Genomic DNA, 15024 nt, shown 5'->3' with positions numbered 1-15024 from the left:
AAATAAATCAACACAAAAATGTGACACATTATGGGTGGGTCACATATGCATGTACAGTAGATGGCAGTATTGTCCTGTTTAAAAGTGTCACAACATTGCTGTTTAAGGCAGACGAACTGCTTTACGGTAGGTAGACGAAAACTTGACTGCTGTTGTTGTGTGTTGTTACCGCGCTGGGAGGACGTTAATGAAACTGCCTAACAATAAACCCACATAAGAAACCAAGAACTCGCCCTCGATCATTAGCTGTTTATATTATGGGAAAGCGGACGTGTGAACAGGCTGTCAACACGTCACTCAGGTCCGCATGGAGCTGGAGGGGGCGTGGCCTCCAGCTCCGCCTGAATTTCGGGAGATTTTCGGGAGAAAATTTGTCCCGGGAGGTTTTCGGGAGAGGCGCTGTATTTCGGGAGTCTCCCGGAAAATCCGGGAGGGTTGGCAAGTATGCCTTAGGTTTGAACCTCTCCTTCTATTCATATCATATGCTTATCTAATTTCTCTAAAGTAGCAGTTTCAATAAATGTGGTGCTTTTAAAGTGCTAATGTAATGTGACATGTTGAATGATATAATACAAATAAGAGTGAGACCTGGAATGATGCTGGGGGAAACTTTTGTAAACACAACACGCTCACGGGGAGACCCTGAACGCCTCACGCCGGCGCAAGTTCTCGCGATAAGCTCCGTGGTGTGGTTACCAGGGGAACGTGATTTTGTGCTTCGCCACATTGCTTGTGGGTGATGAACACCGAACCTTTTACGGTTATGTTTCCGTGAAAAAGGCCAAATATATAGTACTAGATAGTGTCCCCAAAAATGGGGAACAAGGCAGTGTCGTAGCATCGTGGCTGGAGTGTTCCTGCTTAAAACACAGGTCAGTAACTTAGCTAGCATGCTACTGCTAATCAGCTAATGCTAACTTTGCGAGCCGCTCTTAAAACCGCGTATTTTTTCGATTAAACATTCCAGGACTCCCAGTTGACGTGAATTGTGTGGTTATATTCTATTAAAAAAAAAAGTCGTACTGCGGTTGTTTAAAGTAGCCAATATATATGTGGTTTCGCTCACACGAGCCTGCGGGCTCATAACATTGACGGACCCCCGCTAAAAAGTCAATAGTTAGTGACTGGTGTGAGTAATGTTTCTAGAAACAAGTAGGTCGAACACTTGTAAACTCTCCAAACGCACTGTGGAACTGCACTGCAACTGTGTCATTGTAGCTAAACAATATTTTGAAATATTACACAGTCATCTAAGAGGCTGTTGTGCAGTCCTGCACCCATGCAAACTACAAACCCCGTTTCCATATGAGTTGGGAATTGATTGATTGATTGATTGAGACTTTTATTAGTAGGTTGCACAGTGAAGTACATATTCCGTACAATTGACCACTAAATGGTAACAGTGTTGGGTTAGTTACTGAAAAACAGTTACCGGTACTACCGTATTTTCCGCACCATAAGCCGCCCTGGGTTATAAGCCGCGCCTTCAATGAACGGCATATTTCAAAACTTTGTCCACCTATAAGACGCCCCGTGTTATAAGCCGCATCTAACTGCGCTAAAGGAATGTCAAAAAAACAGTCAGATAGGTCAGTCAAACTTTAATAATATATTAAAAACCAGCGTGATGTGGGCGCGCACGGAGTCGTAAATCAACATGGACGGAGCTGCGTGAAAAAAGCCACCCGGCCTCTTCGCGTAAACTTACCTTAACCACTCGCTCATCTTTTCTTCATCCATCCCTTCGAGTTAGTTTTTATGATGACGCCGGCTGGAAAGGTCTCTTTTGGCAAGGTCTTCCTTTTGAATATCACCATGGGTGGAAGTTTCTGGCCATTAGCATGGCAAGCTAGAACCACAGTGAAGGATGACTTCTCATTCCCTGTGGTGCGAATATTCACCGTACGTGCTCCCGTTGTATCCACAGTGCGGTTCACAGGAATATCAAAAGTCAGTGGAACCTCGTCCATGTTGATAATGTTCTCTGGCCGGATCTTTTTTTCAGCTATCTTGTTTTTACAATATGCACGGAAAGTAGCCAGCTTTTCTTGAAAGTCTTTAGGCAGTTGCTGTGAAATAATAGTCTGTGTGCGGATGGAGAGATTGCGTCTTTTCATGAACCGGATCCCTGTCGCTTAGTAGTAGCCATTTTGTGGTCTTTACAGATGTAAACACACAAAGGAAATGAAACGTAATATCCGCGCGCTTTTTCTTCTTCTACGCGGGCGGGTGGTTGCTTACAGTAGAAGAAGAAGCGCTTCCTGTTCTATGGGGGCGGGTGCTTACCTTGGCGGTTGCTTGCGTAGAAGAAGAAGCACTTCCTCTTCTACGGGGAAAAAAGATGGCGGCTGTTTACCGTAGTTGCGAGACCGAAACTTTATGAAAATGAATCGTAATATTAATCCATATATAAAGCGCACCGGGTTATAAGCCGCACTGTCAGCTTTTGAGAAAATTTGTGGTTTTTAGGTGCGCCTTATAGTGCGGAAAATACGGTACTTAGTTGTCAGAATCATGTTGAAAAGGGTTTTAGTACTCTTGATAACAACTAGCCAGCTGAATTAGGGGAGTTTGAATAATACACAATGGTTGGTAACAAGAAACTGACCTGTTTATTCAAGGATAAACACAAAATAGACAAAATTATACATGACAAACAGAAATGGCATCATTGAACTAGGGCTGGGCGATATGGCCTTTTTTTAATAATGCGATATTTTAAGGCCATATTGCGATACACAATATATATCTCGATATTTTGCCTTAGCCTTGAATGAACACTTGATGCATATAATCACAGCAGTATGATGATTCTATGTGTTTTGATTGATTGATTGATTGAGACTTTTATTAGTAGGTTGCACAGTACAGTACATATTCCGTACAATTGACCACTAAATGGTAACACCCCAATACGTTTTTCAACTTGTTTAAGTCGGGGTCCACTTAAATTGATTCATGATACAGATATATACTATCAGATATACAATCATCATAATACAGTCATCACGTACAGCAAGTAGTAGACATAGAACGAGAGAGATCAGAAGGCATAAGAAAAATATCTGCATTTGATTGTTTACATTTGATTATTAACAACAATCCGGGGAGGGTGTTAGTTAGTTTAGGGTTGAAGTTGCCTGGAGGTGTTCTTTTAGTGCGGTTTTGAAGGAGGATAGAGATGCCCTTTCTTTTACACCTGTTGGGAGCGCATTCCACATTGATGTGGCATAGAAAGAGAATGAGTTAAGACCTTTGTTCGATAGGAATCTGGGTTTAACGTGGTTAGTAGAGCTCCCCCTGGTGTTGTGGTTATGGCGGTCATTTACGTTAAGGAAGTAGTTTGACATGTACTTCGGTATCAGGGAGATGTAGCGGATTTTATAGACTAGGCTCAGTGCAAGTTGTTTTACTCTGTCCTCCACCCTGAGCCAGCCCACTTTGGAGAAGTGGGTAGGAGTGAGGTGTGATCTGGGGTGGAGGTCTAGAAGTAATCTGACTAGCTTGTTCTGGGATGTTTGGAGTCTAGATTTGAGGGTTTTGGAGGTGCTAGGGTACCAGGCGGTGCATGCGTAATCGAAAAAATCGGAAATTGTGTTAGATGTAAATATAAACGGAATACAATGATTTGTAAATCATTCTCAACCCATATTCAGTTGAATGCACTACAAAGACAAGATATTTGATGTTCAAACTCATAAACTTAATTTTTTTTTTGCAAATAATAATTAACTTAGAATTTCATGGCTGCAACACGTGCCAAAGTAGTTGGGAAAGGGCATGTTCACCACTGTGTTACATGGCCTTTCCTTTTACAAAACTCAATAAACGATTGGGAACCGAGGAAACTAATTGTTGAAGCTTTGAAAGTGGAATTATTTCCCATTCTTGTTTTATGTAGAGCTTCAGTCGTTCAACAGTCCGGAGTCTCCGCTGTCGTATTTTACGCTTCATAATGCGCCACACATTTTCAATGGGAGACAGGTCTGGACTGCAGACGGGCCAGGAAAGTACACGCACTCTTTTTTTTACGAAGCCACGCTGTTGTAACACGTGCTGAATGTGGCTTGGCATTGTCTTGCTGAAATAAGCAGGGGCGTCCATAAAAAAGACGTAGCTTAGATGGCAGCATATGTTGTTCCAAAACCTGTATGTACCTTTCAGCATTAATGGTGCTTTCACAGATGTGTAAGTTACCCATGCCTTGGGCACAATTGCACCCCCATATCATCACAAATGCTGGCTTTTCAACTTTATGTCGATAACAGTCTGGATGGTTCGCTTCCCCTTTGGTCCGGATGACACGATGTCGAATATTTCCAAAAACAATTTGAAATGTGGACTCGTCAGACCACAGAACACTTTTCCACTTTGCATGAGTCCATCTTAGATGATCTCGGGCCAAGAGAAGCCGGCGGCGTTTCTGGATGTTGTTGATAAATGGCTTTCGCTTTGCATAGTAGAGCTTTAACTTGCACTTACAGATGTAGCGACCAACTGTATTTAGTGACAGTGGTTTTCTGAAGTGTTCCTGAGCCCATGTGGTGATATCCTTTAGAGATTGATGTCGGTTTTTGCCGTCTGAGGGATCAAAGGTCACGGTCATTCGATGTTGGTTTCCGGCCATGCCGCTTACGTGGAGTGATTTCTCCAGATTCTCTGAACCTTTTGATGATATTATGGAGCGTAGATGTTGAAATCCCTAAATTTCTTGCAATTGCACTTTGAGAAACGTTGTTCTTAAACTGTTTGACTATTTGCTCACGCAGTTGTGGACAAAGGGGTGTACCTCGCCCCATCCTTTCTCGTGAAAGACTGAGCATTTTTTGGGAAGCTGTTTTTATACCCAATCATGGCACCCACCTGTTCCCAATTAGCCTGCACACCTGTGGGATGTTCCAAATAAGTGTTTGATGAGCATTCCTCAACTTTATCAGTATTTATTGCCACCTTTCCCAACTTCTTTGTCACGTGTTGCTGGCATCAAATTCTAAAGTTAATGATTATTTGCAAAAAAAAAAAAAGTGTATCAGTTTGAACATCAAATATGTTGTCTTTGTAGCATATTCAACTGAATGTGGGTTGAAAATGATTTGCAAATCATTGTATTCCGTTTATATTTACATCTAACACATTTTCCCAACTCATATGGAAACGGGGTTTGTACAATCATGAGTATGTGACGTTTATGCAATTACTGTCATTTTTTTCCCATAGGTACTGTCCTCGTTCAGCCTTCCTTCAAAATGCCGTCTAGCCAGATCCTGCAGCCAGTTCTCAAAATGAAGGTGGACGAGCTCTTCCTCACCTGGCTGAGCGACAGCAAAACCCAGAAGGTCCTGAAGGACTACCTGGAGCTCATTAAGAATGGACAGCAGTGTGACCTCAGCGACATGGGCACCAAGGAGAAAAAAACACTGTCTTTCAATGAGAACAACAACGTGGCGTCCCAAAAGAACTGCGCGGCGGAGAAGAAGCCCATCGTCTTGAGCCCCCCGTCGTCCGCCACCTTGCCCTCGGGTTGCATCGGCGGCACCAGGGTAACGGGACCCCACGGCAGGATACTACGGAGGTCTGTCAGCTCCAAAAAGGTACGCTATCACATTCCGTGGTCTTATTTTTACTTTTTTAATTCAATAACTGATTTGTTTGGGTTTTGCAAGTACCGTATTTTCCGCACCATAAGGCGCCCTGGGTTATAAGCCGCGCCTTCAATGAACGGCATATTTCAAAACTTTGTCCACCTATAAGCCGCCCCGTGTTGTAAGCCGCATCTAACTGCGCTAAAGGAATGTCAAAAAAACAGTCAAATAGGTCAGTCAAACTTTAATAATATATTAAAACCAGCGTGATGTGGGCGCGCATGGAATCGTATATCAACATGGACGAAGCTGCGTGAAAAAAGCCACCCAGCCTCTTCGCGTAAACTTAAACTTACCTTAACCACTCGCTCATCTTTTCTTCATCCATCCCTTCGAGTTAGCTTTTATGATGACGCCGGCTGGAAAGGTCTCTTTTGGCAAGGTCTTCCTTTTGAATATCACCATGGGTGGAAGTTTCTGGCCATTAGCATGGCAAGCTAGAACCACAGTGAAGGATGACTTCTCATTCCCTGTGGTGCGAATATTCACCGTACGTGCTCCCGTTGTATCCACAGTGCGGTTCACAGGAATATCAGTTGCTGTGAAATAGTAATCCGTGTGCGGATGGAGAGATTGCGTCTTTTCATGAACCGGATCCCTGTCGTTTAGTAGGAGCCATTTTGTGGTCTTTACAGATGTAAACACACAAAGGAAATGAAACGTACGGTAATATCCGCGCGCTTTTTCTTCTTCTACGCGGGCGGGTGGTTGCTTACAGTAGAAGAAGAAGCGCTTCCTGTTCTACGGGGAAAAAAGATGGCGGCTGTTTACCGTAGTTACGAGACCGAAACTTTATGAAAATGAATCTTAATATTTATCCATATATAAAGCGCACCGGGTTATAAGGCGCACTGTCAGCTTTTGAGAAAATTTGTGGTTTTTAGGTGCGCCTTATAGTGCGGAAAATACGGTATTTTCCCAAAAGGAAATAATGGTAATCGAAATAATCATTCTGACTTGTCATACAAGTGCAAGTTTTTTTTTGGACTAAACAAGAGTCTTGTTTTGGTTATCATTTAGTTTTTTCTTACAATACTGGGACTATTTTGAGGCAGCGACACTGGAAACATGCACAAAAAGCACCAAAACCATGTTAACCGTGTCAAGCCTTAAAATGCTTGCTGAGCTGAAGTCTCATGAGACGTGGAAGTCTCACGTGACTTCATGGACGACAACGTAAAAAAACAGTGTTTTGTGTATATCATAGGGGTGTAACGGTACACAAAAATTTTGGTTCGGTACGTACCTCGGTTTAGAGGTCACGGTTCGGTTCATTTTCGGTACAGTAAGAAAACAACAAAATATACATTTTTTTGGTTATTTATTTACCAAATGTGTAAACAATGGCATAACATACATATACACACAGGGTCCATTGCCAGGGTTAATGTGGTCAACATATATCAAATAAAAACTAAATAAGATAAGGCTCGGAATGGTTTCTTAACAAAACTTTTCTACATATAAAGTGCTTTTTTTGATTGATTGATTGATTGATTGAGACTTTTATTAGTAGATTGCACAGTACAGTACATATTCCGTACAATTGACCACTAAATGGTAACACCCTAATAAGTTTTTCAACTTGTTTAAGTCGGGGTCCACGTTAATCGACATTAAACTGCCTCAAGTTGTTGCTCAGTTTAAATAAAATGACACAACTTTTCTTCTACATATAAAAAGCATACCTGCCAACTACTCCGGTTTTCCCGTAATTAGTACGGTTTTCATCAACCTATTCCGGGTTACGGTTGCAGTGATAAAAATTACGGTTTTTCATTAATTAAAAAAAAAATAAAAAATTTAAGTTTTATTCACGAAATCGCGTAACAATGACAATCGACACTGCTTCCCGTAACTTCCTATCGAGCCATTCCGAATGCCATGCGCGAGGCTCTTTATAGCACCGCTGCCAAGCACGAGGCCATTGTTTCCAAACGAGCGAACGATCATGGAATCAGCCGGGGAAAAATCGCATACGAGTCTTAAACCGAAAAGAAAACTGCAGTCATTCCGTGAAGAATATTCAAAAGCCTATCCGGGAATAATTATCCGTTCCAAAAAGGGTGAAAACTACGCGAATTGCACCTTGTGCAGACAAGATTTTTCGATCGGACACGGAGGAATTAGCGATGTAAAAGACCACGTTGGGACAAAAAAACACAAGTCTAATGCCGTTGCTAGCGATACAAGTGGAAAACTTTCAACGTTTTTCGTCGCCCAAACAGATTCTTTGGATGTGATAAATGCCGAAGTTTTATTTACGGAGGCAATAATTGAGCAAACAAAAAGGTAATGACACCAATGTTATCTATTGGAATTGTTTAGTACTGTTAAAAGTGTTTATACTATTTATGCTTTCAAGTCCAAGTTGAAGAAATCTTGTTAAATGTTGACAGCATAACTACCAAAATACAGAAGTATGTCCTTAATATTTTTGCAGTGCTATTTCTGTTGAAAAGTTAAAATGATTACATTAGAGATGTGATGTGCCACTTTTCAAGTGTCTGATGGCTTAAATTAATTTTCATTAATTTTTCATATTTTTAATTATTTTGAAAGGCTTACAAAAAAACTACATTTGAATTGTAATTCCATGCTATTGACAGGACTATTAATTTTAATGAAGTTAGCTTACCATGTTTACAGTATGATAATTGTGATAGAAATGTGAATTTTAGGCACAGAATATTTTTTACAATTGAACAAGGCAGTAGATTATACAAGCTTGGACAGAAAGTTAATAATGACACCATTTTTTTTTTTTAATGGAATTGTTTAGTACTGTTTTACCATTTGTTTACTGTAAAAAGTGTTTATACTGTTTATACTTTCAGTTAACAAATTGAAGTCTTGTGAAAGGTTGACAGGATAACTGGCATTAACTGTCAAAATAATTTAAAACTATTGAAGTTAGCTTACAGAATAAACATGTCAATCAACCCATATGATTTTTGCTGTAATATTTTTGTTTTGAAAAGTCACTGTGACTGATAGAAAAGTGATGGTTTTAGCAACATTTTAACCTGTCTGAATGCTAATAATCATTTTGCGTCGGGGGGCGAAGGAACCCCCCAACAGGACTTTGTCCTGGACCTACCGGGGCCTGCGGCCCCTGGACCCTGGCTACTAGGTTTTTCTGATTTCAAAAGTTGGCAGGTATGAAAAAGTGCAACATTAAACAGTTTCAAGTCAACTCAGCCTCAGATTAACTTTTCTTTTAACCCCCAGCCTGGCTAACTTGGCAGTAAGAGGTGGGAGCTGTTTGCTCGTCTTTATCTTTGTTGAAGCGATGTTCACTTGGGGGTGGTGACGCTTCAAATGGGTTAGCATGTTTGACGTGTTGGCAGAAGCATGCCTTACCGCTGCTGAACAATGTCGGCAAACCTCCGTCCTCCGCACCGCGCAGCCGAAGTGTTCCCAAACGGGAGATCTTAACGAGGCAGGAGGGTCTTCCAGCTCTGGCTTTTTATATGTTGTCGTAGCCCGGTCGTTGCTAGCGTGCCGTGTGTTGTGCCTCGGTGTGCATTGTTTACACAACGTGCGCTACGCTACTTAATATGTCCGTGTGGAAACTCGTTCGGTACACCTCCGAACCAAACCGAAACCGTTCAATACAAATACACGTACCGTTACACCCCTAGTATATCAGCATATCTACTACGTTAAAGGGGAAATGCACTTTTTTGGGAATTTTGCCTATAGTTCACAATCATTATGAAAGACATGACAACGGATATATTTTTATTTTAATGCATTCTAACTATTAAATTAATTCGAGTACGCTTAAAATGGAGCCACTGTATTTTGCTTGCAAATCCCTTAAAAAGCATCCAAACACCTCCATTAAGGTTTTATATACACACTGTAAGTATATATGTGATGTAGTGGCGGCCACATTCCTAATAACATTTAATATTTACGAATTCTGATCATTTTAAGCAAACAGGGCACATTAATTTCAAAAACGCATCACAACCTTTGCTTTTTTTTTCTCGTCATCACTGATTACTTACTCACTTCATGAGAGCCAACAGACAAAAAAACTGACTCTTACTGTATAAGGGGTGCTGTCATTACGATGCTGACTGCTAGGATGTTCAGTGTTTCCCACACATTCATTTATTTGTGCCGGCCCGCCACGGAAGAATTACGTCGGCCACAAATGGATTTTTCGGCTTTTGACTCGCTCGACCGCTCATAAAAGCAATGGGACTGTCTGTGAATGTTGCTTGTAGTTACAACTCCGGTGCAGTAAGTGGCGGTAGCCTACTATGCATTGTAACTCCGCCAATAGCACTTAATTCACCTGGTGGGCCAGAAGAAGAAGAAGAAGACGGACGGACGGACGGACGGGATCAAAATACGAGGGTAATATAGGTTATAGATAGATAGGTTATAGCTGCATCGCTCGCGGCTCGTCATATATTTAACGTTAATCCGCGATTTCACCGAGCGTTTCACTGACGGTGAGCAGCCTGACGCTGCTTCATGCACGTAGTAACAGTCACATGTTTTCATACCAACGAGCTAACGTGTCCAGGTTATAACCCTGTTGTCAATAAACACACATGGACTGAAGCTAAATTGTCCACTGTCCACTGCAGCATGTGAATGCAATGAAAAGAATAAAATCTGAGCCAACCAGCTGTTAAAATGTTGTCCAGGTTAATGTTTTGGCCATTAAAGGCCCTTCATTTCAACATTTCAACTGTGATCGGGCTTTAAACAGGTGGCTGACCTGTTCAGATGGGTGTAACTGCTACTGGTCAAATAATGTGAAATAGCATTTAATTTTACATGTATGCAATGCCATTTAAATGTAATTATAGATAATAATACAATAAAAATAAATAATAATAATAATAAATACTGTGTAGTGTTGTAAATAGTCAACGGGAAGAATTTTAGTAAGATATAAGCCATGAGCACTACACAGCCAGAAAAAAACCTAGGCAGGACAAGTAAAAATATTGGGGCAAGTAGATTTGAGAAGTCGGGCAAGTAGAAAAAAACCTTAACGTTGAACCCTGCATGTGTTGAGCTGCTGCCGCTTAAGGTTAGCCGGCACTGTACATAGAGCGCTTCTGCTCGTTAGTAATAAATTCTAATGTTGGACGTTCACTCCTTCACACAGATGAGTATAGAAAAATATTTTTAACGGCCGAAAAGGGCTTGACTTGGAGAGGAGGTAGGCCTACAGTCCGGACCACAGGTGCGACCTGTTCAGCAGCAGCAGGAGGAGGAGGAGGAGGAGGTTGACTGACTGTGGCAGGACACCTCTGCCTCTGTTTCACTTCATGTTGCTGGTAAATAATATGGTTGTAGTAGTTGGCTAAAGTTAAATTATTTAGTATTCACTAATTAAAGGGGCAGAGCTTTAAGAGACATTTTAGCTTTTATATTTTATAAGATATATTTTTTGTAAGAACCACAATTAATAAATATATTTCAGTGAATCACTAATTGTTCAAATCTGTATATAAATATGTACATAAAATGTTGTAATTATATTCCAACTCCGCGTTCTTCTTTGTCATCGCCGCTGCCGCCGCCACTCCCTGACCACACCACCACAAATAGATGCCTGTCCTGTGGGAAACACTGATGTTCATATATTCCCGTTTAGAGAAATAACTCATAATCCTTGTGAAGATATGGGGGATGACCAAGCAACAGTGTACCAACTTGTCGGAATACATCCTCAGCATTCTTCTGTCCAGGTAACAGGCATGATTTATGATCTACAATACATTTACAGGGAGCAGGGAAGCGAGGAAACAGCAGACCACTCGATGATATAAACTTAGGCGCACACAGTAGTAGGGCTGGGCGATATGGCTAAACAATTATCATCCGATCTCGATTGATATCACTATTTATTTTTTTCTTAAATTAAAGGTAGATTGTCCCATGCAGGATTATAGCGAGTGCCGTTGCTTCCCTACTGTTTACTGCTGCAGTATCTTATAACAGACATTTCCGCCATGTTTGATCAAGGTAATATATGATAAACAGCTGACAACTGTCATTTTGTTTCTATTTATAATCGTGATTACTGGATGTGCAATCGTACAGAAACCTCACGCTACGGTCCGTACCTGGTTTTAGGGCCGTGGTTTTGCTTCTTTTTGATACGTTTTGTAAGGGTAAAGAGAACAACCTTTCCTCCTCTCAAAGTTATATTGGCTTTTTTTGCTTGCCATCACAAACTTCATTCTGCAGTAAACAAAGTATCATTGGTGTACTGAATACTATGAGACTTTTATTTCAAGTTAACATTTACTAAACAAAAGTTTCAAATGGTTAATTAGGGCCCGCATGGCCCATTGCATAAGGACTCCCAAAGGGAGTCCTTATGCAATGGGACATAAGGACCTATTGAATTTGTAAGGTTCTATTATTCTTTATTCTTTATTCTTCCGCCGCCACTTTAAACTGTAATTTGACCCACTTAACATGCTTCAAAACTCACCATATTTGACCCACACATCAGGACCTGCGAAAATTGCCTTTTTAAAAAAAAAAACGAACCACAAAACTCAAAATTGCGCTCTAGTGCCCCCTACGGAAAAAAAAAACTAGACTGCCTGTAACTCCCACTAGGAAGGTCGGAGAGACATGAAACAAAAACCTTTATGTAGGTGTGACTTAGACCTAGATTTCATAATAGTATATTCTCGGGCAAAAATCAACAGGAAGTTGGCAATTCCCCCTTCAAGACAAAAAAGTACTAAAAACAGTCACTTTTGCCTCTTTGAGCTGTAATTTGACCCCCTTAACATGCTTCAAAACTCACCGAACTGAACACACACATCAGGACTGGCAAAAATTGTGATCTAATAAAAAAACCTAACCCCAAATCTCAAAATTGTGCTCTAGCGCAATTTTTTAATGAAACGCACAAAAAACTGCTCCTCGGATGAAAAAACTGACAAAACTGCCTGTAACTCTCCCTGGGAAGGTCGGAGAGACATGAAACAAAAACCTCTATGTAGGTCTCACTTAGACCTCCATCCATCCCATCCATTTTCTACTGCTTATTCCCTTCGGGGTCGCGGGGGACGCTGGAGCCTATCTCAGCTACAATCGGGCGGAAGGCGGGGTACACCCTGGACAAGTCGCCACCTCATCGCAGGCCTCACTCAGACCTACATTTCATAAATTGACAACCCCCAGCAAAAATCAACAGGAAGTTTGCTATTCCCCCTTCAAAACAAATTTTTTGTAAAAACCGGTCACCTTCCTTCAAAAACTATCTCCTCTGAGCGTATTTGTCGTTTCGGCTTCAAACTAACACAGGAGAGAGATTAAACCCTTGTGTATAAAATAACAGAACAGCGTTTTAATACCTGCTCCGGTTTTGATTTTATGACCCTTCAAAGACCCGCTGCGCTGATGCTGCTGCGCTGCTGTTTTTTTAAGATGGCTGCTTAAAAGCAGGAAGCACCAACGTGCCCACACAATGCAGACAAGGTAGGTACACTAGACAAAAGTCTTGGGACACTTCAGACTAAAAGTAGACAAAAGTATTGGGACACTTAGGACTAGCACCTGCCAAATACGCGGGCCCGACCAATGCTGCTTGCAGCTTTAATTATTATTTGTATTCTTTAATTACTTGTATACATTAGTGCTTCTCACCAGTGCTTCGGCAAGCGGTGACCCACATTGTAAAGTTTAATAAAAGTACATTGAAGTGCAGTTTGAATTTGAGGTACCGTATTTTCCGCACTATAAGGCGCACCTAAAAACCACAATTTTTCTCAAAAGCTGACAGTGCGCCTAATAACCCGGTGCGCTTTATTACGATTCATTTTCATAAAGTTTCGGTCTCGCAACTTCGGTAAACAGCCGCCATCTTTTTTCCCGGTAGAACAGGAAGCGCTTCTTCTTCTACGCAAGCAACCGCCAAGGAAAGCACCCGCCCCCATAGAACAGGAAGCGCTTCACCCGCCCCCATAGAACAGGAAGCGCTTCACCCGCCCCCGGAAGAAGAAGAAAAAACGCGCGGATATCACCGTACGTTTCATTTCCTGTTTACATCTGTAAAGACCACAAAATGGCTCCTAATAAGCGATCCGGTTCATAAAAAGACGCAATCTCTCCATCCGCACACGGATTACTACCGTATTTCACAGCAACTGAACCGCACTGTGGAACGGGAGCACGTACGGTGAATATTCGCTCCACAGGGAATGAGAAGTCATCCTTCACTGTGGTTCTAGCTTGCCATGCTAACTTCCACTCATGGTGATATTCAAAAGGAAGACCTTGCCAAAAGAGACCTTTCCAGCCGGCGTCATCATAAAAGCTAACTCGAAGGGATGGATGGATGAAGAAAAGATGAGCGAGTGGTTAAGGGAAGTTTACGCGAAGAGGCCGGGTGGCTTTTTTCACACAGCTCCGAAGGCGAACACACCTTCACTAAGACGGGCAGACAGCCTCGGACGACATACGCCAACATTTGCCAGTGGATCGTAAATGCTTGGGCAGATATTTCGGTCACAACTGTGGTCCGAGCTTTCCGGAAGGCAGGATTCACAGAACAACAGCGACACTGACTCCCGATGACTTCTACGAGACGGAACCGGCCATTTTGGATCCCACGCTTGCGCAACTTTTCAATTCGGACACCGAAGACGAAGAATTCGAAGGATTTACGAATGAAGAATAACTTCAGAAGGTGAGCGCTATGTTTATTTTGTGTGTTGTGACATTAACGTTCGAGCAACATTATGTTACTATTGCTCTACACCATTTTGAATTTTACTATGTTTGTGATTGCACATTTGCGTACATTTTGGGACAGAGTTGTTAGAACGCTGGTTTTCAATATATTATTAAAGTTTGACTGAACTATCTGACTGTTTTTTTGACATTCACTTTAGCGCAGCGTTTTTTTGACATTCACTTTAGCGCAGCGTAGGCGCGGCTTTTAGTCCGGGGCGGCTTATTGGTGGACAAAATTATGAAATATGTAATTCATAGAAGGTGCGGCTAATAATCCGGTGCGCCTTATAGTGCGGAAAATACGGTATTATAAAATATGTACAAACACATGATAAAAGTTTTAATGATTATTTCGGGACCAACATGTTTTTTTATCTACAAACTCAAAAATGATTTGAACAAAATGTCTTCAGAAGTTCAGAGTATATAAGAGGAGTTAAATCTCTGCAGACACATAAACACAAAGTCTAATTGGAAAATATCTAAATATAAAAATACCTTTTTCTGATTAAATTAGTAAGTGTGCTTATTCTCCCAGTCGTGACCAATACAGTATAGTTCAGTCACAAAGACATGTGAATGCCTGCGACTACGCATTCAGGGCAGGATTACCGCGCCCCACAGCGTGAATTTAAACAGTCAGTGAGAC

General features: G+C 41.4%; 1 protein-coding gene across 1 annotated transcript in view; it reads left to right on the top strand.

Moving 5' to 3' along the window:
* Window positions 1-646: 646 nt before the first annotated feature.
* Window positions 647-15024, top strand: part of ppp2r3b (protein phosphatase 2, regulatory subunit B'', beta) — a 73205-nt gene continuing 58827 nt past the window's right edge. The window contains exons 1-2 of the mRNA XM_061970758.1: window positions 647-872; window positions 5218-5591. Of these exons, the coding sequence (XP_061826742.1) occupies window positions 5247-5591 (345 nt within the window). The 5' untranslated portion in view covers window positions 647-872; window positions 5218-5246. The remainder of the gene's footprint in view (window positions 873-5217; window positions 5592-15024) is intronic.

This window comes from Nerophis lumbriciformis, linkage group LG13 (genome assembly GCF_033978685.3).
Source record: "Nerophis lumbriciformis linkage group LG13, RoL_Nlum_v2.1, whole genome shotgun sequence".
Classification (NCBI taxonomy): Eukaryota; Metazoa; Chordata; class Actinopteri; order Syngnathiformes; family Syngnathidae; genus Nerophis; species Nerophis lumbriciformis.
The sequence above is the reverse complement of the archived record's forward strand: the minus strand, read 5'-3'. Positions and strand labels throughout refer to the sequence as shown.